General features: G+C 37.5%; 2 protein-coding genes across 3 annotated transcripts in view; both read right to left on the bottom strand.

Moving 5' to 3' along the window:
* Positions 1–20: 20 nt before the first annotated feature.
* On the bottom strand, positions 21–17,453 carry relt (RELT TNF receptor). 2 transcript variants are annotated; one of them, XM_087795708.1, is made up of 11 exons: positions 17,348–17,453; positions 8,343–8,417; positions 8,145–8,219; positions 7,826–8,004; positions 6,463–6,515; positions 6,142–6,396; positions 2,278–2,358; positions 2,122–2,200; positions 1,267–1,641; positions 1,013–1,132; positions 21–883 (listed from the first exon to the last, which is right to left on the bottom strand). In XM_087795708.1, the coding sequence occupies exons 2-11, from the start codon at positions 8,382–8,384 to the stop codon at positions 880–882; spliced, it is 1,263 nt and encodes a 420-aa protein (XP_087651834.1). In that variant the 5' UTR covers positions 8,385–8,417; positions 17,348–17,453; the 3' UTR covers positions 21–879. The 2 variants fall into 2 exon arrangements, with proteins under 2 accessions (XP_087651834.1, XP_087651835.1); XM_087795709.1 differs by having other exon boundaries at positions 6,142–6,393.
* Positions 17,454–19,995: 2,542 nt separating this feature from the next.
* arhgef17 (Rho guanine nucleotide exchange factor (GEF) 17) overlaps positions 19,996–23,858 on the bottom strand; it is a 53,776-nt gene continuing 49,913 nt past the window's right edge. The window contains exons 20-24 of the mRNA XM_087796447.1: positions 23,665–23,813; positions 23,422–23,596; positions 23,260–23,355; positions 21,803–21,982; positions 19,996–21,740 (exon numbers count right to left, since the gene is read on the bottom strand). Of these exons, the coding sequence (XP_087652573.1) occupies positions 21,538–21,740; positions 21,803–21,982; positions 23,260–23,355; positions 23,422–23,596; positions 23,665–23,813 (803 nt within the window). The 3' untranslated portion in view covers positions 19,996–21,537. The remainder of the gene's footprint in view (positions 21,741–21,802; positions 21,983–23,259; positions 23,356–23,421; positions 23,597–23,664; positions 23,814–23,858) is intronic.

Raw genomic sequence — 23,858 nt, 5'->3', positions numbered from 1 at the left:
AGAAAGACATCATTTTCACGTTTTTTCTTTATATTTTTTATTTTTATTTTATTGAAAACGTACTTGTAATGTATAAATGCAATCTTATTTCACTTTTTCCTCTTATTCTCTTTTAACATCAGTTTCTGTGAACTATTAAATAAAAACAGATGATCATGGAATGAGTTAAACACATTCAATAAACATTAAATATTATGTGACAGAAAAATGTATTAAATAAAAAAAGAATGTAAACTCTAAAGGAACTTGTTCTAGAGTGTTAAAATCCACTAAAATGGACATTTGATTAAAAGTACTTTCCCCAGTTTCACATGTGAATACATTTCTGTTTGTGAACACTTTTAAACAGGCAAAATTCTGGTTCCATTGTCCACCTATAGGAATATATTTTTAAAAAAGTATTCCGCATACGACATGACTTTTTTTAATACTGCACGTTTAAGCTGGAAACAGCTTAAGTTAACTTTTAATTGTACCTTAATATTATTATAAATCACAAAAGTTGTGCGCAGCACAATGGGTTTATGGGTTTAAACCTGAAGGAAAAGCAAACTTTTCTATCTTGTTTTTAGTGTGTTTGGTTCCCCGACCGACTATGTAAAAAAATAATAACAATAAATTTGCTGTAACTGCGGATGACTTAAGGAAAGGTTATCTCAGCATTTTACATTAAAGTAAGGTGAAATGTTTATCCTGCAGATGCAATAAATAAAGCTATGATAACCACCACAGCAACAACTTTGTTCAGCTTGGACCAGTACTTTGGACCAGTACTTGTTGGTGTGATCGTTCTCTGTCGGGTCCATTGACCAGCAGGGTGAGAGGTCTGCTGAAGGGCTTCAGCGAGGTAGTGTTATTCCACAGCAGCTCTGTGACTTTTCATCTGGAAAAGAAGAAAATGTATCAGGATTTAGTTTCCGAAAATTTAAAAGAATGAAATAAAATTTGGAAAATATTTCAACTCATTGTCATTTCATCATGTAAATACTGTGTTTATCACTAAAAAACACACCTCCAGATGCTTGATGAAGAGAAGGGAAGCCCACCAAAAAGAGAGTTTCTCTTCGGCTGAGAAAGCCTCTTAGTTTCTACGGCAAGAGGCTTGTACTCGGGAATCTGAGCGACTTGAAACCTGCAAACAAAATTAGTTATTTTAATAATTCTCCAACTTTTATCTGAAAGACAGCACAAATTATTAAAATCTTATTTAAAGGGTTGTATGGCAAGATAGGAAATGTGTCATGATGTTTATCCAGAACGTCTCACCTCCCCACGGACAGAACCTTCGGTTCTCCTTCCTTCCCCTCTTTCCCGTCACAGTCTCCCACTTTTTCCTGAGCAGTATTTGGCACTTCTGTGCGATGTTGGTCAGAGCACGAATCAGCCAGCAGGGGGCTCTTCTGCTGGTCTGTGGACTTGTCCAGAGAGGGAAGGATGAGGGTCTGCGGGGGCTTCAGTGGGTCTTTGAGGGCGGCCAGAGGGGGGATGAAGACCGCAGGCCATTTCTTCTGAGCACAGCGGGAGCAGCGGTAGCCGTGTTTGGGTGCGAGACCAGAGAGACCGGAGATGGTGTGGAGGTGAGACTGATGAGGGCAGAGTTTGGGAATAGGGCGGAATGTGGACAGGGACAACAACGGGAACCTGAGGGAGTGAAAATATTCAACATTAGGTTGAGAAAGCATCAGCGTGAGAGTAAACGTCAGCATTATAAGAGTCTGTTTTACAATAAAAAAGGCTGCAAAAGCAACAGATTTTCATAAATCTGTACTTTTATATCACAAAGTATCATTTTAATGCATTACTGTGTACACTTTTGATGACTGATTAAAATCAAGAACAGGTATTATATTGTCGGTTTTTTTTACAAGTTCAACATTTAATTTGACATCTTATAACTACTTATCAAGTTAAAATAATGATACATTTCAGCATGAATAGTTTTGAAGAAATCAGTCACAGAAACAAAAAAGAAAGAGAATTAATGATCAACCTTCCTCAAAATAAAGCACAATTTTAATCTAAGTACAACAATTCTTTATACAAACACAAGCATGAGCTCAGGTTCAGGTGTGTTTGAAAGGGAGTAACTACTGTACAATCAAGTTTGTTTAATCGTCTTACTTGATTGAGGAGCTTTTGTTTACAGCCATCTGTTTGTTCTCGTACTCCAGCAGCAGTTCTTCCAGTGCAGCAGCATTTTCTGTCATGAAGTTATCCACAAGTTACATCACGGTTCATGGAGTTCTTCCAACATCAGCTCGAGGTGTGTAGCTTTACCTTTTTTCTCAGCGATGATTCGGACCAGAATGCTGATGGTGTCTTCGTTCAAGTCGTCCGAGATGTATGGATAAATATTCCCTAAACAATAAATAAAGGGAAGAAATTGAATGACTTTGAACTTTTATTAAAGAGACATTAAACCAGCAACTCCTTTTACGCTTATCCAAACTTCTGGCCTGCAAAGTCATTTTATGTGGCCCGCAGAATGGTAAACCCAAGTTTAAGGAGATTAATGTACATGTTGATACGGTGACCTATACAGTGTTTAAGACTAGATGAGGTTATGGATGTCAGCAATATGAGAATAACAGAAATTGTTCGGTGAAGGACAACAAATAACAGGAACACATTATCAAAAAAGGGGGGAAAAAACGTTTTATTTGGCCCCTGAATTGGCCTGCTTTAAGATTGTGACCCCTTGTGTTATTAAATTAGCTCTAAAATGTCCAGGTAGTCTGGGTTAATTTTAATTTAATTTCAATGAATTTAGACCCTACGTGTTTTAGTCCTATTTGTTTCATTTTTTAAATTTAAATTTAAGACCCAAAATGCAACTGAAGGAGATGATTGATTTTAAACATTGAAATATTTTACAAGATTTATTATCACAAACTTTCACTCAATGACTTTTTGTATTCAGTCATCTAGCAATGTGGAGCTGAGGTTGGAGCTGGTGTGGTAGGACCGGAACTGAAACTGAAACTAATGAGGACGCATGCTAGACACGATCAGAACTGTGGCACACAACTTTCACACTAACCATCTCGCTGAATAAATTCACTTTCTGACTCTCTTTTAATTCAAATATTTAACAAACCATTAGTTTACTCACTTTACTTTTTAAATGTTGTTGTTTTTTTACCACCATCATTGATGTAAATACATCATTTAAAATAACATTACTTTTTTAAATCCCACTTTTAATTGATCTATTGTATTGTAAATAGAAACTGCAACAAAATATACAAATGAAACAACAATACAACTAATCAGAAGCTGCACTTTATGGCTGTAAATGCCTCACGGTCGGGCTGGGTTACCATGCCGACATGCATGGAACTATAAAACCGACAGAAGACTGAGCAGCAAATAGCACAGATGTCCCCGTGTTTGTTGAATATAAATCAGCTGCCGGCATCAGAGACGACCATAAAGGTGGACATACAGAGGAGAGTTAACTGTGGCTAACACTGTGTATTTATGTTGCGTCATCCCTGCATGAGAAACCCTCGCAAGAACATAATAATTGTTCCTGCTCAGCGGTTGCTATGCGAGAATAGAAGCCAGTCTGTGTGCACAGGAACAGTAAGTGATTGACATTTTGATATCTAAAGATCATTGAGAACTGCATTAACAATATAATACACCTGGGTAAACATTGACCTAATGTTGAAAAGCATTTGGACTCAACCACTGAGGGTTGTGTTGCCTCATATCTGAGGTAGTCAATGTCAATGTTTTATATATCTAATATTTTCTCCAATTTCTGCAAAAAAATAACTGTTTCTGCAGTTGCAGCAGGCGACTTCCGCACAGCATCATTTATCCTCGTGGGGCTTCACACCTGACTGGTGACCAAGGAAAGTGCTGCAGTCAGATTTTTAAAACAACACAAGGAGACAGTGTGATGCAGAGAAAGAGACAACATGGAAAACTAAATTAATCTGACAATTTAAAACTGTAAATGTATGTTTTTTGTTGTTGAAATGCTAAAGCTATTGAATTAAATCACAATATGGGTGTAAAGTAAAAAAAAAAAACACTCACTAGTAGTTTAAGTTACTGTAGTCAAAGACTGGTGTTAGTAATACCAGTAATTCTCTTTATGTTCTTGTTCTTATTTTATTTTATTTTGATTTATTTTTTATAAAAAATTGCTGTATGTATTGGCTATTGGAAAAAAACTATTTCATATCAATAAAGTTTTACCTTACCTTACCTTACCTTATTTAGAACATGCTAAGTATATTATCCCAGATATTTGGCTATTATTTTACCTTTTTTTGTGAGACATTATTATTGTGTAAGGTTAAGAACTTGTCGTTAAGTTGTTCTTGAACAAAGTGAGTATAAACATCACTGACTAACTCAGGGAAGGAGACACATTGTGATGAAATCATGATTGAATTATTGATCTGAAGAGGAAAAACGAGCTACGGGGAAAGTCTCATGTTCACTGGGGGATGGGCGGAGGTGTAGAAGAGAGAGCAGGTGAACAAGAGGAGGAGGAGTAATGATGACGGACAGACAGAACAGGAAGTTTCTTCTTTTTTTTTTGCTTGGACACTCAGGTTTCACAACAAAGTAACCAAACAGTGGAGGGACGAGATAAGCTGCCCTGGAAAGTCAGAAATGCTCTCAGGAAAATGAATAGAATAAAATATGGGGTGAGAAACACAAACACACTACAAGTTATAATATTAACCACCATCTGGGTCAATGGTAAGCATTTAAGAAAATATATATAGATAGACTTAAATATCACAATACTTTTTTCTGATATTCACAGCAATGTATACATTTAAACAGTTTTTTATTTTTTATTTTAATAAAACTTAATCACAATTAACAAAAGGAACAAGGAAATCTTGTAAGATCTTTACAATGACTGAGGGCGAGAGGATACCGTTGTTTCCAGAGGCTTTTAAAGTTGCTTTGGACAAAATGGTACTTGGATATGTTTTGGTTTATAAACTAATGAGAGTAGTTAGGACTTAGTCAAGTGAGTCATGCGATCTGTAAATTCTGCAAAACCTTAGTTAAGTACTCGGCAATACTACAACATCGTTTTATTGCCCCTGTATTGTGTGAGGCGTATTGTATCACTAGATTTTTTCCAGTACACAAATAGTCACTGGCCAAACCAACAAAGGTACTGTATGTATGTTGACTAGTAAATAACTGAACTTACTCTAAAAGGAGACAAAACCGATGCAGTCCAACCTAAAATAATTCAAGGCTTATTTTATCTTAGTTTAATTTACCATAATTTTTTGGAAGTTTCTAGATTCAAATTGGTTATCTCATTTTTGTTAAAACATACATTTAAACTTTTAATTGGTTAAAATGTGAAATATTTTGTACATTTAAGGGAATAAGTACAGTATTTTCAGTCAACTCTAAGACACTAATGCACATAGGTTTTACTCCAGGTTTATCCAAAGTATCCAAATCCAAAGTGATGGGAAATGATGGTTCTAAGCCTTTAGATGTAACACAAGCAGCAACTTCTTAACTATCTGATCATTTTGAATTCTTCCCAAAAATCATCTGCAGTTAGATTTGAGCTCTCGGTCATTATCGTTATTGGACTGACGCACTAGAAACTGTTGGTAACAAGATAATGGTCATCACAGGCCACAACTGTTGACCACAGCTGTCGTCTTTTAACCTGAAGTGGTCGGATGAAGGAGCGAAAACCTGCTTAGCCGTGTAAATCTGCTAATGCTACCGACTCTCTGCTGCAGCCGAGTGACGTAGACGTACATCCTGTGTTGCTGCTAAATTTGTAAAAATGTCTGTGTTGTTAGCATTAAACTTTCATTATCTGAAGTACTGACTTACTTTTGTTACCATGTACTTCAGTCATTCTTTCCTTGACTCAGTCTTAAAGAGGAATGTTACATAATAAAGACCCCCCTTGTTCACCCCTGGTTCTGTTAGTGGGTCATTGAGCTGATGGGACTTTTGTTGGTTCCACTAGTGACCCAAACAAATCACAAGAATCACAATGTAAGCTCAGAATCACAAGGGTGTGCTTGAGTGGTGGTGGTGGGTTCAAGCGTAAAAAGTTACACAACCCTTCAACTCCAACTCATTGAGTCCAACATTTCATCACAGATTTTTTTTTAAAAAACGTACCTTCTTTCTGAGGTGCGGCGCTCTCCTCATCTCCGGCCTCCTTCTCCGCGCTGCACTTGTATCCCTTCTTCGTCAGGATTTTGCAGATGAGGATGCCCAACAGGCCCATGATGCAGAAGACAGGCACCAGAGCGAACACGGCGTACTCCGTCGTCTTCTCCTCGGCGCTGGCCACCACCGTGCCGTTGATGGGGTCACTGACGCCGCTGGCCGGACTTTTATCCACGGTGCGCACAACACGGACATGCTGGCCTGCTGGGGAACGTGAAACAAATTAGTTTAACTTCGCTGAAGTAATGATCTTAAAAAGGGTTCACATACTTTTCTCACAGACTGTCTGGATGGTAAGTTTTCCTTTGGAAGTGGCGTGAAACCTGGAAACAGAAAATAAAAGATGTTTATAACTTTACACCGATAAGAATTTTTATATTAACATTTAAATATTAGTCATTGGTGCAGGTAAAACATTACTATTACGAACTATGATGAAATTATTAAAAATGCACTTAAAAAGAAAACATTTTGTATATGTAATTATTATTATTTCTGAGATACTGCGATCAATGTGTAATTGATGAAATGATGATGCTTAATGGCAGCTGAAATTTATTGTAAATAAAAATGATTATTCAGCAGTTGTAAAAGTATTGATGTGTTAATGAGGCTTCATGTAACAGCTGATGAGGTATCATGATACAGTATCTTCATTTTTAGAGGCCACTAGATGGCGCTGTCTTCTATATACCGATCTGCTGACTCAACCAAATCTAATTTTAAACAGAGAGTGCCATCTAGTGGGCTTCAAAATAAAGACACTATATCATGATACCTCATCAGCTGTTCCATGAGACCTCGTAAACCGACTACCGTATTTTCCGGACTATAAGTCGCAGTTTTTTTCATAGTTTGGCCGGGGGTGCGACTTACTTATACTCTGGAGCGACTTATGTTTGAAATTATTAACACATTATTACCGGTATATCATTTCACATGTTATTTTCACACTAAACCGCAAGAGGGCGCTCTAGGCCTGTGTTGATAATTTCGACGTAGAAGAGGAAGCGCCGCATCTTCTACCTCTGGAGTTGGCGTAGTTGTTAACATCGACATGTGACATCGAGGATGAAGATTTCATTGGATTTTAGTTATTTGGAGTTACATGGATGGTTTGGTAAACTTCTTAGCATATATCTTATGCTATAGTTATCTGAATAACTCTTAATATGTTATGTTAACATACCAGGCACATTCTCAGTCGTGTCATGTAACGTAAGCATACCGTACAATTATTCAGCCTGTTGTTGCCTCTATTCTATTTTTATTTTAAATTGCCTTTCAAGATGACATGTCTGTTCTTGGTGTTGGATTTTATCAAATAAATTTCCCCCAAAAATGCAACTTATACTCCAGTGCGACTATATGTTTTTTCCTTCTTTATTATGCATTTTACGGCTGGTGCGACTTGTACTCCGGAGCGACTTATAGTCCGGAAAATACGGTACTAATGAAAGTAGTTAGGACGAGGAGTCAAGTGAGTCATGTGATCTGTAAATTCGAGTAAAGAACTTAGTAATACAAATCGTTTTAAGAAAAAAGAAAATGAGGAAAAATGCCTCTAATTTGTGATAATTTTCTTTTGAAAACATGTAACAAAAAAGCTGAAAAAAGGGGGAAGATGTTTTACCCAAGAAGACAGTCTCCACAGACGGCATCAGAGGTCGGAGTTCCAGCAGCAGCAACGCTTCGTCTGTGCAGCTCACAGGGAGTGTGAGGACGGCAAACATCAGAGTCAAAAGATTCTGAAAAGGTCCCGGTTGGACACGAACGACACTCAACTTCCTCTTCTAGGATTCGCTGACATGGCTGGAAAAAACCAAGAAGCCAAAATATATATTCAGAAGGTAATTTGTCTTACTCATGCTTTGAGGAACCACATGACTTGAATTTCAAAAAACCTCAAAAATAAACCTTGAAGAACAAACTGGTTTTTGAACTTGACTTACATGCAAGGGCTCCTGACCTGCAGGGCACAACAAAGGCCGACACTTCACAGCTGCAGATCCACCACAGCCCCACATCTGGAACACATGAATCATTCCTCAGTGCTGATTTTGACTTCCTGCACCTGTAAATATTCCACCTGCGAGTCTACGCACGACCTCAAAAGTGCAGCCACTACAGATCTGTGCAGGTGTATTTACCGTGAGGAGGACAAGAGCTGAACAGCAAAGGTGGTTCCTCATCTTCTTCAATGTATTCTTCAATGTTCATAAGACCTGCAGAGAAATGTTCAATATAAATTACTACAATTCATTCATGTCTTGGCTGAAATCTTCTCAAACACATACTTGCACAAAAACACAAAGTGAAAACGACTGATTCAGTCGAGTCAGTCAGGAGCCATAAATAACATTTAGCATGAATCATGTTCTTTTTAAGAGCCTGCATACTTTACTGAAGCTATTCCAGCTAATGAACGTCCATCATATGTAGTAGAAATGATCTCACACCCCCAGAGTATGATTCAAGAGCTTTGACATCTACTTTTCTTTGTCAACAAACACACAAACATTCATTTGTGTCTTTTGCAAGTTATCATGTGTATAGTTCTTACCTCTACTATGAACACAAATGAAAAAATAAGAGGAATTCATCCATTAATCTTGAATATTTAAACTTAATATCATAACTTTATTAGGAAAAAAACTAAGAAATACATGTAGTAAGTTCCTTTTCAAGTTATCATGTGCCAGCAGAAGATTTGTTTTAACCTTTACAGTCGTATGAGAACAAAAACTAACAAGAAATGTCAACCATTTTTCTTTTCAGTGTCACTGAACTGCAGTGCATCATGGTCTTTATACAAGAATGCCTTATATAACGGGTTTTTTACTACATTACCAAAAGAGTCAGGGCCATAGGGGAACACAATAAAACACAGTTAACAGGAGGAATAACAGACTCTTCCTTCTATGTATGTTTTTAAACACCATGAACACAAAACTTGTTTTAACAAAGAAAAGAGAAAAGATAAAAGTTTGTTTGACCAGAAGTTTTTTCGCCAGAATATTTCCAATAATTTGGATAAAAGTCCCACAAAACCAAAACCTTCTCGTGCAACATTCAAATGCAGCTTTTATGTATGTTTTAGACGTCAAATGTTTTAAGCAATCGGTTTCCTTCTTAAGACCACAGAGTCGATACAGTATTCAGAGCTCATCTGTATTCAACGGAGCATCTTTCATGACAACTACCACAACACCCAATTCCCAAGTTCCAGTAAGAAACTGTCGAGTTAAAAAAAGAAAGTAATTTGATTACTGCACGCTCAGTTGGTACCCACAATTACAGGAACACCAGTCAGCGCTGGAATAGTATCTTGCAGTAACAAAGGGGAAGCATTTTTTCTGTTAGATTTCACACAGCCTTCCAAAAATACAACAATGATTCATCATATTACAGACAACCTCAGCTCAGATGATGTTCAAGTGGTTCAATTAAAAAAAAGCACTTACCCCAGACCTGTAGGAGACAGTCTGCCGGCTCAGGACAGAAGCTAAACCGCTCAAAGTTTATGATTTAATATGAAATATTAGGTAAAGTAGAACTCGACACTCCAACACGTGTGAACCGAATGGTCACCTCGTTGAACCTGGCCTGGTCTTATACTCCCACATGACCACGGACACACCCGTGACATCCTACAGACATACCTCTTAAGTCGCTCCTCAAAACCATCTTGTGCGTTTTTGCGTGTTCGGTTTTATGAGATCATCAGACAAACCCATGCTTTTCACAACACTTAGCAATTTGATTCAAACTAATCCCGCCTCGTTCACTCGCGTCTCTCCTCGCAGATCATCTTCATGGACTTAGACTACAGTATCAGAAGGTATCAATCAACATTTCACTCCTTCAACCATGTTTTAATGAAACTCTGATGTCGTTTATTGTCTTGTCAGAAAGATAAACTCAACATTCAGGGAACCTTCTATTGATAAGCAGGTGAGTCTCACTCTCTAAAACACAAAGCATGGAAAGGAAGACATGGCCACTGAGTTGGTGGTTAATAAAAGGAAGGAGAAAGGAATTTTTAACTTGAGGATGCAAGTTTAAATGTCCTGTAGGGGACTATCCAGACGTGTGATTATTTTCTTGCAAGAGGATATTAATCACACGAGGGGCAAACATTTTAACACGTTTATAACCACTTGTCAATCAAAATTCCTTCTCAGTAAATGGTCTATAACAGTCATTTCTTCAGCAGGAAATAAGAGTCTTAATGTCATGTCAGTTTAGAGGACAATTTCATCATAAATCTTCTGCTTTGAGTTTGAAAATGCATGGATTATAGTCATAACAGAAACATTTTAACATCCAGTAATTCATCACATTCCCTTTTATTTTATTTTGAAAGTCACACTATTAATATTCATGATATACAAGCCATGATATCAACATACGTTAAAGGGATTGATGCAACTTTGATTTTAAGCTCTTGCAATGACTTGTTGGGCAGATTTGACCCATAGGCCTAAAGTTAGACATATTTTTTAGCTCTGAGCAAGTTCAGAGTCTCAGATAAAGTTGTTAAACACAAGAATTTTGTTAATACATTATATTCAATCTTGTGTAGAATTAAACAAATAATGGCAATACACTTTGTGTTGAGCTTAACTTGTATTATTAATTTAAGGAGGCTGTTAGTATTTATAATTCTGTTAGCATAGCATTTAGCAATAACTTGAAAAGTTACAAAGAGATTTTAATATAATTTTAAGTAATTGTCACAGTGGGACAGACAATTACCCTTTGCTGGTGCTCCAAATTAACTATCAGGATCCAGGAATATTTTGGATATTCTGGATCAACATAAATGTGGCTTCGAATGCTTAAAAAAAGGGATGAAATTATAAGAAAATAAATGTAGGTCAATCATATTGGATTTAAAAAAAAAAAGGAAACACAACGTAGGTGTAAATGAGCATCTGTGTGTGTTACTATAAATAAGAAAGAAATAAGGAATGCATGTGGATCAGCAGGAGTAAAGCTGTGTCATGTTAGTGAGCTTCCTCCTTCCCAAACAAAACAACAGACCAGAACCACCACGAGTGCTTCGTCACGACAGGTGAATCAAGAAAGAGGACAACAAAACATTGCTAAACACCAAAAAAAAAAAAGGTTGATCTCAAAACTGTAATTACAAGGACTCCGATGTGCTGTTGTGACACATTCAACTCTGAGCTTGTCAACGTCAGATGCCCTGTCATGTTCCCTGCTTTGTCCAGATGATCTAAATATAGCAACAATAAAAGCACGACTGCTTCACCGTAACAAAAACACAGTCTTTATTCTCATACACTGTGGTTTGTTTGGACCAAACTCCGAGCTTGAAGTGTTTTCATCACTTACCAGCTGGTATTAACAACTTCCAAGAGAACTATTTAACGCGTATTAACCTAAAAATGAAATATTCATATTTCTATTAGCAGGGTATACTTCTTAGCAAGTACTTAGAAAAAAGCACACATTTATTTTAGACTACTAGGATGGTAACTACAGTAAATAGATCAACTTATTTTAATAAACCCTCTGGAGATCTATTTCGGAAAACTGTTAAAATAATAAAATAAAATAATAGAGGTGTGAGAAAATAGCGTAAGATACTGTATTGTAGACAAACATATTCAACATATTTCTTATGATCTTCTTTTTGAGGGTGGCAGAGAGTTTTGATCATATTTTATTTTTATCATAGTTATTTCTCAATAAACTGGGTATAAAATATAGTAATTTGATTTTTTTTTATTATTTAGAATTAACATTCTGTTCATTTTTGTGTTGCAATTGAACCTCTGGCCGCTAGATGGCAAAAGTCATTCGTCCTCCATAGCTAAAGGAACAATGAAGTCCTTTCGGATCACGGCGGTGACTGAGGACGAGAGGATACAGTCGACTTTTAAAGTTAATGTTTGGACAAATTTTTGCTTCAAATTCAAAACGAATGAAAGCAGTTACGACTTCGTCAAGAGTCATGTGGTCTGTAAATACTGCAACACCAGAGTCAAGTACTCGACAATACTACACATATATTCTTGTTCCTACAGTATCACAATATATAATATTGATGCCCCATGTATCGAGATACTTATCGTATCGCCAGATTCTTGCCTATACACACACCTATTACAGAAGGAAGTCTTCTTTCTTTGAAAATGTTTTATTATCACAAATATAATAGTTTTCCGTTAACAGGATAAGTTGCAACTCTGGACATGGAGTGCGGTCAAACAAACTAACCTTCGAATTACTGTCTTGATAATGTCTGTGTGCTGGTTGGTCGTCGGTGGGCCAACGAACGCAAGAGCATCATCCTGTGATGCACACGCTAATGATTACACGGCACACTCAGGGAAACACAATGCAAAAGAGCTGAGCTTGCAAAAAAAAGCTTCGAGATAATTACACTCCTTTGTTCTGCAGACACTCAGGTAATACGCACGTGCACGACAATAATGCGATAGTGACACCGGGACGCGCTTAATGAAAGTGCTAATTATATGAATTTAAAAGACCAATCTACGCCAACGCCGTCCTTGTTAAGACAATGTCTCATTATGGGATACATGATAGCGCTGCACGAGGCCTCAGACATTCACCGAAGTACTTTCTCGCTCACATGTGCGCTCGTTCACGCGGCATGAGGTCAGGCGTCAGGTTTTCCAGTGGAACTGTACACCGGCTGTCCTCAGCTGTCTGTCAGAGGTCACCCAACCAGAGACGTGGAGGTGACCAGACAAAAGGAAGGAGGCGACCGACAGTAACCTCAATAAGGAGTTGATCTCTACTTATGTCAATTAAAGTAGCAGAGAAATGTTAAAATAAATCAGATAAATGACCTCAGACTACAACAACAAGCTACTCTGACACTGAGAAAGTCCAAATAAAGACACAAGCCAATAAAAAGGAGATAACAGTGGAACATTTCGCTGAACATTTCACTCACTTATCTTTAAAAATATTTTATCTGCATCAATTCACATCAACTTCTGATGACATGAAACGATGCAAACTTTAACAGTTCTTTATAGTGTCTAGCTATAGTGGAAATACAGCTCTTCTCTTTCATGTTCTTTAATGACAACTTACTGCGAAATATATTAAGGCGTGAAAAACAGAAATCAACTTCATTTTTTAAAAGATTGTTTCTTTCTTTTACTTTGAGTGTTGGTGACACGTCCAGTAGATATATTGTAAGTTGTGTTTCAGATTGGGAGATGGCATAATAGAAAAATGATAAAATAAAAATAAAAAGACATGAAAAAAGATGATAAATGTAAAGAAAAAAACAATGGCTACATAATCATGAGGGAAAACACATTATGATAAGTATTAAATAATGTTTTATTAATTCAAATTAAGCTGCAGACTGAGAAGAAAAATAAGTCACTTGTATATGTGTCTATTGTAGGTCATATCATTCCTATGTAAATGTAATTATTGAAAACAATTTGATGCATTGAAGTTAACTTCCGTTGTTTCGAGGAGCAGCGAATGAAATGAATATTATAAGAGAACACATGGTAGTCATTTAGGCAGAGATTAATATCAAAAACTCTACTATAAGCAGAATCCTCTACTATTCTATAAAGACATCATCCAAAGATACCTTTTTTCTGAAATCTTGTGGACATGTACTGGCAGGAAAACTGGACAACACATGTATTTCAAAGAAAGGCAGGTAATTCCTCTACAGTGTAAAACTAGTGAAAAACATTGTGTCAGACGATGTTTTTGAGGTTTTGATTTTTTTTTACATCACTCTGGTCATAATTGTCCTTCACAGACTGATCAAAACAACTACTCTGACACAACATGTCTTCTCTATTTGTCAGACAAATTCACAGGGTTTAGTCTAATTATTGTTTTGTGGGATTAGGAAAGAGTGTAGCTTCTTGAAAGTTGTGATCATTTTTTTCGCTTTAAAGAGAGCTATAAAAACAAATGTGTTTACAGGTGGACAAGAATGATGAGGACAAGTCTTATAATCATAGATAAATAATGATAAATAATTATAGATATAGATCAGGGTTGCTAATAAATGTAACTTAATAACCAGGACATTTCTGTTGATATTTACTCAGCTTTGAATTCATATTCAAGCCATGATGGCCGTATATATGCTAACTTACTTGATATGTATCCTCAATTCACGAGTGTCCTTATTTGTTGTAAGTGTGTTAATGATTATTTAATAGATTTTGCACCTAATACTGTACTTCTACTACATATACTGATCAATAATCTGGACTCTATTTGATAGACAATCTATTTCTACATATCTGTTTGTTTACCATGTTTTATTTAATGTCTATTCAAATTCAACTTGAAAACTATCTTTTCTACGTAAATTAAAATGTAAAATAGTAAAATGGAGTTTAATTTTGGGACATTCTCCTTGGGCTATGAACATCATAATATTTATTATGTAAATGTTTTGGTAAATTCCTTTTAAAATGATATACAGCCAGTTTTGCCGAATCGTTTCAGGTTTCAAACTTAGGAAGCTTATAATGTAAATACACATTTCTGTTTGCACTTCTTGTGGAGTCTGTGTGTGAGTTATGGTGCTACAACATGACACAATACGAGAGAGGTCCGGGAAGTGAGTTCCTTCCTGCATTACAGAAGAAGATGTGGGAAACCAGCTGCAGCATGACTTGCATGTTTCCACACCAGCACCATTGACATTAAATATATGATACAAGATACTTATCTATTTCTTAAACTAATATGTAAGTACAGAAAGTTGCGCCACAATCCCGCCAGAATTCTCAGAAGTCTTCTGGCTGACCTTGAGGAAGGGATTCCCATCTGCTCAGCAAGGATGAGTGGTTTGATTGACAGGATTTAATTAAGAGCATCTGTCCACTTTGCGCTCACAGGCAGCTTTTACTGACGAGGTGTTCTAAGGTGTGTTTATAGGTAGTGACACGCAGAACTTTCCAAACCATTGTTCACAAGATTTCACACCTTCATTTATCCGTCACCTCGGGTCAGGGATTGAATGAGATTCACCTCAGAATCATACCTGTCCACGACAAGAACATAAAGATCTGTTTTGAACAATAGCAGCTTCAATTCTTCATGTCTTTGTTCGTGAATGTGGGATTTATTTTTGACTGACACTCCAAGATCAACATTGTTTGATGATGTCATTGTTTTGTTTCCAACATTACATAACTGTGTTGTGATGATTCTGTGCAGAAAAAAAAAATCAATAGCTGAACTACTTTTTTATTGTTCATTACTTTTTACAATATTTATTCAGAATAATCTTGTGTTCTTTATGTTGTGATGTTTGTCCTGCCAAATGTTTTATGTAACTTCAGGTTTAACAAGACTGCACAACCAGACACACAGGCTCAAATTAAATATACAATTACACAATAAATGGTCACAAAAACAAATAACCTTAAGCAGAACTAGTCAGTAGTACATTTAAAAGATAGAAAACATGAAAATCAGTGTACAAACTGTAATGATTGAGTGTCTCCAATACATCACATAAAGAAGACACAACAATAGCCACTGTAACACATCCGTACTACACACCTGCGCACCTGAGAGCTACAGGGCATCCATGTGTGCATACATGTGTGTGTGATGTTGACAGAAGAGGTCAAAAGGTTCATATAGATACAAAAGGACAGGAATTTAGTCGCGGACAAAAGAGGCCCTACATAAATGACTCTGATCTTTCATGTACGCAACATCATAGTTTACAGCACAAATATAAGTATTCAACCAGTACACTTTAGTTCATACAGTAAAACAGTCACCGGATTTGTGGACGTCATGTTAGATACTAATATGAATGACTATGATACCGACTATAAATCATACCATGAGGAGAAACTAATTCTAAACCTATCCGGGCAGTTAAAAATACACACTAGTAATAAAAGCTGCTTCACGTCTCAACGGTTTCTAACATATTACTCAACAAACCACTGGCTTTGTTACTTACTTCTGCCATTTTATTTCACCAGATATACTTCCTGTATACGCATGAACACCTGTACGCATGCATCTACCCTGTTTGCAAGTAAGTAACTAATATTTATAGAGCGCTTTTCTAGACCAGGGTCACAAAGCGCTTAAACAATCATAACAATACCCAATAAAATATACACTTAAAAGGTGTCATTTTATTTTAGGCTCTTGTTTTTCCACAGCAGCTGTCGAGCTACTTCATGTGTATTCTATGTCTGCATCCTATTGTTTTGGTTTCACACAAAAATCACTTGAAAACCGCTTTGTAAAGAGTTGCAAAAATACTAGTCAATGTTGTTTTTTCCAACATGAATTAACATTAACACTAATGGTATTGAAACTAGATAGATGGATAAAGGATACAAAGATCACAAAGATACTAGCTATAAATATGATATATATACATATGATTGGCTCTGATGAGCGTAAAGAAAAGTACAAGCTCAAAATTGTATCCGAAAATACATTCAAGATGATATTACCAAGGTCATGGAGTGACAGAGAGGGGGTCACATGTAGGTTAGGTTAGGTTAGGTAGAACTTTATTGATCAATTGTTTTTTTCTAATTAGCCACAGCAATAAAATAAGAACAAGAACAAAGAGAAATAAAGTGAAAGAACAAGATGATACAATCTAAGTCTAAAGAAAAGATAAAGACAGAAAGAAAATAACAAAGACAAAGGATACAAAGAGTAACATAGAACAGAACATCATGTTACTTTTATTTTATGTAATCTATGTACTATGTATCCCCTGGTCCACAACTCTTTTTTATAACTGATCATAATATAAGAATTAAGCACTTTAAATGGCTAAGAAGTGCTTTTCCGTAAATATAAACATCTAATTGTAAAATTATATAGTTAAAAAAACAGTTTATTAACACAAAGGGACCATCAACAGACAATGAAAATGATTTGAATTAATTAAAAATAATAATAAAAAGTTAAAGTAATAAGTTAAAGTAGCATTGACCAATGAGTCCATACTTAAACCCAAACATCCACCTGTTATTAAGAGGAACATCATTCGAGTGTTACCTGGTGGTCGCGACACTTACGTAGAAAAAAAAGGAAAAGTCAAAGAGTCGTAAAAAGTGCCAGCTCTGACACGTCAACACGCACGCGGGATTAAAAGTTTAAAACTTACCGGTTTGGGTGAAGAGCTGCGGTTGAAAACACACTTCCAGCGCGTGTGGAGAGTGACGTGTGAGTTCAAAAAATGCTGTTGAATGGTTCCCTCTCCTCGGGTCCGTGTGCGTGGAATGATACAAAGAGTTACGTCACTGTGCGTCACCGTTGCAAGATGAAACCCCCCGCGCGTGCGCGCGTCGTGCGTGGATATTTGCGTGCGCCCTCTATCGGTCAGGGTAGGGAAGTACTTAACCGTACTGGGTGATGATATATCTTGTATCCTTTAAGTAAGTAAGTAAGTAAGTGATTTTTATTTGTATAGCGCTTTTACAGACCAGGGTCACAAAGCACTTAAACAATCAAAACTCAATAAGTATATACTTTAAAGGTCAAGATAAAACTGATAACACAACAGGAGTTCCAGAAAATCAGGGAAAAGCCTGAACAAATAGAAACGTCTTAAGATGTTTCTTGAAGGAGTCAGTAGATCATCATACACAGAGGGAGAGGAAGATCGTTCCAAAGCTTAGGAGCAACAGTCTGGAAGGATTTCTCTCCTATGGTCCTGAACCGTATTCGTGGAACCATCAGTAGATTCTGATCCACAGACCTCAGCGCCAGAGCTGTGGTGTAAGGCTGGATCAGATCACTGATGGAAGGTCTGACCATGAATAGCTCTGAAAGTAAGAACCAGAATTTTAAAGTTAATCCTGAAAGAAACTGGAAGCCAGTGAAGAGTTTTAAGGATCGGAGAAATGTGAGTTTTATTTGCCTAATATATAAAGTTAAATAGTTTTTGGAGTTTAGAGTATTTTTTATTTCGGTTGATAATAGTTTGAATTATGAATCAACTCAATGGACGAGCATGCGACAGTGATTCATTCTAGTGTCACACAGACCCACAACTGTACTGTGCACTTCATTCAGAACACACAGACCTTCACTGTGTCTGCATCAATGATGTTGAAGCACAATGAAAGTTCTGAGAAAGAGTGTCTGTCTGTAGCCCACAGTGGTCGCACCACACACTACACATCTTGTTAATAGGTCATGTGGAACACCTACTGTATGTCGTGACCTACTTTACAGTAAGTCAGATCTAAAGAAGGACATTAACTTTTGATCTTGGTTTTAAGATGGATTTCTGTAACCATATGGGAACGATTCATCTAGTTTTCGTTTGATTTAGTGGTTTTAAAACCATATTTATTTTAATGTATAAGTTTAAAGCAGTTTAAAGCCAATTAAATGTCATGTGTAACATTGCCATTTTTTTCTTTAAGTCTCTGAATTCCTGTTTGTTGAGTGATGTATGAGCCTATTAATTAAATCTTTAAAATACTTTATTTTACAGGTTTTTTTTTACATAGTCCAAGATCTTTTAATGTGCAGTTCCTTTTTGTCACACTTAACTTAAACTTTTATTTCATTTTTTAATTAAATTAGATTAGATTAGATTAGATTGACTTTATCAACCCCTCTTGGGTTTCCATTACACAGGAGATGATAGTTTCATATAAACAAGAACAAGAACAAAGAGCAGATAAAAGAACAAAGGGTAAGGGATGACAAAGTGCACATTTCAAGAACATAGATCAAAGAAAAGGATACAAAGATTAAAATTAGAATACATCATACTTTCACTCTCCTGCTGCCCCCACACTCAGAATTAAAAGTCTAAATGCACAAGGACTGAATAAGTCCCTGAGTCTATTAGTTTTGCATCTGAGAAGAAGTATTCGTTCACTCCATCTGCTTCTCTGCTTACAGTGTTCAGAGGATGACTGTCATCATCCATGATGGACAGTAGTTTGTCCTGAGATCTCCTCTCTGCAACCCCAGTCAATGTGACCCAGTAGCCTAAAACAACTGTGTTTGAGGTATCCCTTGTGTTGTCTCTGGGTCAAGGTGAACGACCTCCCTGACTGTCAGAAATACATATGTAATGACTGGATGCTTATGTACTCTGTGTTTTCACCCAATGCAAGGAATGAAGGGCGACAGGAGGGTTGAACTGAATCAAAGAACAGAGATCAAGGACAGAGAAATACATGCCTGTCCGTCTGACTTCTCTGTGAAGCACAGAACTGTCAGAGTTTAACTATCTGTAGATTAAACACATCAAAGTAAAACACTCAAGTAACTGTTGTAGCCCCTATGCTAGGTCTCCAGCTCACGCACTGATAAACTATACAATCCCTGAGAGAATAATAAAATGTGTTGTAGATAAATATGATATAACATACATTCCCATCATAAACATATATACATTTGATATTATAAACAGTATACTGTGCATATAAATAATAGGTTTGTTATTTACATGATTTAGAATGTAATCTATTTTTACATTGAATTACTTTATACCTTGTCTCCTACCAGGGATATCATCTTCTGCCTATGATTGTCATTTAAAGGACAGTGTCTTTGTAATAGCCAGAATATACAAATGTTCTTTAAACAGCAACATCACTCATGAACCACATATTAGTTAAAACCTATTTTGACACATTTCAACATTTTCTAGAGTTCAGGAAATAACCCAAAAACACCTGGTTTTAATCTTTCTTAAAACAGAGTGAGTTTGACGACATCTTCCGTCGGTCTATTCTAGGAATAATTACAGCCTTGACGTACAATAAAAGACACAGTATGCCATCAGTGAATCGTTTTAATTACAAAGATGAACCCACAGTGACGAACGAGAACAGCTACACAGAGGAAGAAAAGGTCTACGCAACAATAGCGTCGCAGCACAGAGACACTGCAGCCTCGTTCACGGGGGAAATCCATGGCATGAACCCTTTGACACAGCAACTGCCTTTCAGCCGTCTTCAGATTAGAATGACAGGTATAACTTAACAGCTCATGCCTTACAGAGAACACAATCATTACACAAATATATAAAAATATGCCGTCAGATTCATATCAACAATTGGGAGACAACTGGTGCACTATGTACAAATAAAGGCAATTTATACTAATATTTACAGACGTAATAAGAGCCATTGAACAAAGTGTGTGTTTGGACCGTCACACATTCTTATGTCTGACTAAACACTGTAACAACCATTGAGTATACAGTAAGACAGTTAAACACCAGAAATATTTTTTATTGTTTACAGATATTTCAACAGAGAAAAGTTCAGCGGGCATGTTGTACAGCGAGTGAGGAGTTTGGCACAGATTCTGAAGATATTTTCAAGACCAAAAGGTGTTACTTTTGTCTTTGGGAGAACAGAGTCAAACAAACAGAACGGTGATCGTGAGGATAACCGTGGAACAAAGACAGCGTTTTGTCATCGTCGTGTCTTTCCTAATAAGTCTCAAGATGCCGCGAAAGAAAAGCTGCAGTGATTCCATCACAACATTGCGACTGATCCCTTTTTTCACTCCTCCGGTGAGAGTCTGAGAGGTGAACCGGCTCAGGTGAGGCGTCCATATGGTGGTGGAGGAGCAACATCCAACTGAGCGGGATCAGAGCAATCACAGCTTAACCCTAAACCGGGGAGGCAAGGACGAGTGAACGGAGCAAAACTGTTGACTCTTCACTGCCTGAAGGCGAGTCTGTGTGTAGAATGGCTTATCCTTAAACCTTCTGAAGGCACGTGCAGGTGCTTAGCGTTCTTGTCCTTCTGACCCACTCAGCATCCTCGCACACTTGTGAGCAGTCCAGAGTCAACGGGAACAAAACAAAAGAAAATAGTGAAAGCTACATCTTCTATAAATTAAGTGCTGTAAAAGAAAGGAGCTAAAATCCAAATTATAAATACTGTACACTAACTAAACGCTTCGCTATCACAGTCTCATGATGGAAAAAATTATCCAGCTAGATCCTTCCTGACAATAGAAAAAGCACTTTCGGAAATCATTCTGGTCAAAACCAACAACTACAATGATTTGGAGTCAATTATTCATCTTTGAACCATCAACCGGAAATTGATGCTGAGTCACCAGTATTACAATTTTATGTCACAATGTGTTGACTTCCTTTTTTCTTTTCTAAGTCGCCCGCAGTCTTCACTTGAACCAACATGGATAAATACAGTAAGGCGGATACTTTCAGTGCTCAGCGTGGACCAGCAAGACAAGTCTTCACTTCATTCTAGAGTCCGGGACAGAGTGGAAAAGCCGAGTGCACACAGAGGACGGGTGGACCGAGCACAAAACCACGACCTACTTAGAGAGAAAGAGTCCGGAGAGTCCTCAGACCCTCCAGAGCAGAAGATGGTTGGTGCTGTCGTCCCGTCCCACCGTCTCGCTGCTGCTGGTCAGCCGGAAATCCTCGTAGCCGTCGCCGCCGGATATGACCAGGTGGTTGGTTTTAGGAGGGAGGTGGGCCGAGGCCCTGCTGCGCGCCGAGTCGCGCCTCTGAAGGCTTCCCTCGACGGAACCGCCGGACTGGTTTCCTATGAGAACGAAAAGAACTTGAGTCGCTGCGGGAAGATGCATTCAGGAGGATTCGTCTAACCTGTGGGCACGATTGGTGTCGCCATGTTCACGCCGAAACCTTCCGGCAGCTCGATGGACGTGAGGAAGCGGACGTGACCCGTGTGTCCGTGAGCCGATCCCATGGGCAGCAGTGGGGACTTGATGGTTCCTGCTCCGGTCCCAGAACTCACCGCAGGTATTGCCAGTGTGAGGACGACGCCTACAATGAAAATAAATAGCTTTAGTGTTTTCGAAATAAGATACAGGAGAAAAAGAAATACTTGTTTTTGCAGATATAATCAATTCAATTGTTGAACATAATCCGGGAAAATGCAAAACAAATTGAAGCTTTGACATTTGCACTAGATAAATTATTGCATCTGCCAAGGAGATTATGTGATTGTTGTGTTAACATGATTCAAAGTATTAAATATTTACAGAGATTTTAATTTAAGGAATGATGTTAATGGAGAAAATGATTAAATATTGTGGAGCTCTGTAATTTTATCTAGAGCGGGGGTTTCAAACCTGTGAACCTCGGGCCATTTGCAGCCTATGCGATGATATTTTGTGGCCCTCCATTTATTAAATATATTTTTATGAAGCAAAGTTGGGGATTTTTTTGTCAGGTGCTTAAGGAATAAATATATTCATCTAAAATATTATCATCTATATAGCTTCAATTAAATAATCAAGAAGAAGGAATATAATTATAAAATAACTCATTTGAAAATAAAAAGCCCAAAAATCCACAGTGAAATCACACAAAAATCCATACACCATAAAACAACAAAATACAAAACAAATGTGTCTAAGATGTTGAGACAGAATGCTTAAACCCCCAGGTTAAGGCCCATTCTTAACAATAATTGACCTCTGATGGCCCCCCAGCCAGTTGAGTTTGAGACCCCTGATCTAGAGAGTTTCCTCATTTACTCTTATGGCTTTTAACTGCTGCTGGGCACCACAAGCTTGGTAATAAACCAGCACAAACACAGTTAACATGGCTAAACAAAACAACCATACAAATCTACTTTCATACATTTGTAGAACACAATTTGTTTTAAATCAAGGGTGTTTTTTTTTAATGTAACTTGTCTTCACCAACTCTGGTGAAATAATGAAATAATTTTCTGGTTAAATAATGTAATTACTGTACACTAGAACAAAAATGATTGAGAGATTTCTGAAAAAATGTATATATAACATTTCAAATAACAATATTGTATCAAAAATAATAGAAGCTATACAATGTCGATAAATAAATGACCAATGAAAACATTTAGGTCTCTCCCTTATCACGTCAATGACATGGTAAAATCAAAATAAAGTAGCAATATATTTATTATTTTTGTCTGAATGACTCCTTTTGTATTTTCAAATTCAAGAATGTAACAGATTTGTATATGTTGTTCAAGTGTAAAATCCCCAACGCTAACTAAACTTTAATTATCAATATAATCCCTTTTATTGTTCCTGTTTAAACATTCTTCTCACCTGCGCTGGTGCCGATCCACAGCAGATCTTTGCAGGCCAACAGTGCCGTGATCCTCAGGCAGGCAGCTTTGTGTTGTCTGATGATGGCGTCCGCGCCTGAACACACAAGACCACAGTTAACTTAAACACCTTCATCGAGATGTTTTCAAACACCCGCCTCACCTGCCAGCATCTTGTGCACGGCCGGAGCGACGTCCACCTCCGTCAGGCTCTCCCAGGTCTGGGCGTGATAAAGCCGGACGTGAGCGCTGCCCTGTAAGGCGAGCCACACGCCCTGACCGTACGCCACCATGCAGGTCACGCAGCGGCTGCTGTCGGTGCCCACCTGGAACCAGTGCTGCTCCGGAGGAATGGAAGATGTTAGTCGGCAAATCTTTTAAATTTCACATTACGGTCCTGTCACACCTCTTGAACCAGTGACGTCGAGTTGATGATCAGGACTCGGTTCTGGACGCCGCACCACAGCTTCCCCCCGACAGGAACCATTTTAGTGACGGGACTGGTGGGCGTGCCGAGGACCAACGTCTGAGACGACTGAGCGTCCCAGAAACTACCTGCAGGTTTAGATTGAATAAAAATGAATACCAAATTAAATCATA

Source organism: Callionymus lyra, chromosome 7, assembly GCF_982586985.1.
Source record: "Callionymus lyra chromosome 7, fCalLyr1.hap1.1, whole genome shotgun sequence".
NCBI lineage: Eukaryota > Metazoa > Chordata > Actinopteri > Syngnathiformes > Callionymidae > Callionymus > Callionymus lyra.
Note: the sequence above shows the minus strand (reverse complement) of the source record. Positions and strands in the feature narration are given on the sequence as shown.

Excerpts from the sequence above, each read along its gene's own strand:
- relt (XM_087795708.1), bottom strand. The coding sequence starts at position 8,384 with ATGAGGAACCACCTTTGCTGTTCAGCTCTTGTCCTCCTCACG. Across the intron at positions 6,397-6,462 it reads CCAGACAGTCTGTGAGAAAA|CAGGCCAGCATGTCCGTGTT; the intron begins GTATGTGAACCC and ends CACGTTCCCCAG. Across the intron at positions 1,642-2,121 it reads AACAAAAGCTCCTCAATCAA|GTTCCCGTTGTTGTCCCTGT; the intron begins GTAAGACGATTA and ends TCACTCCCTCAG.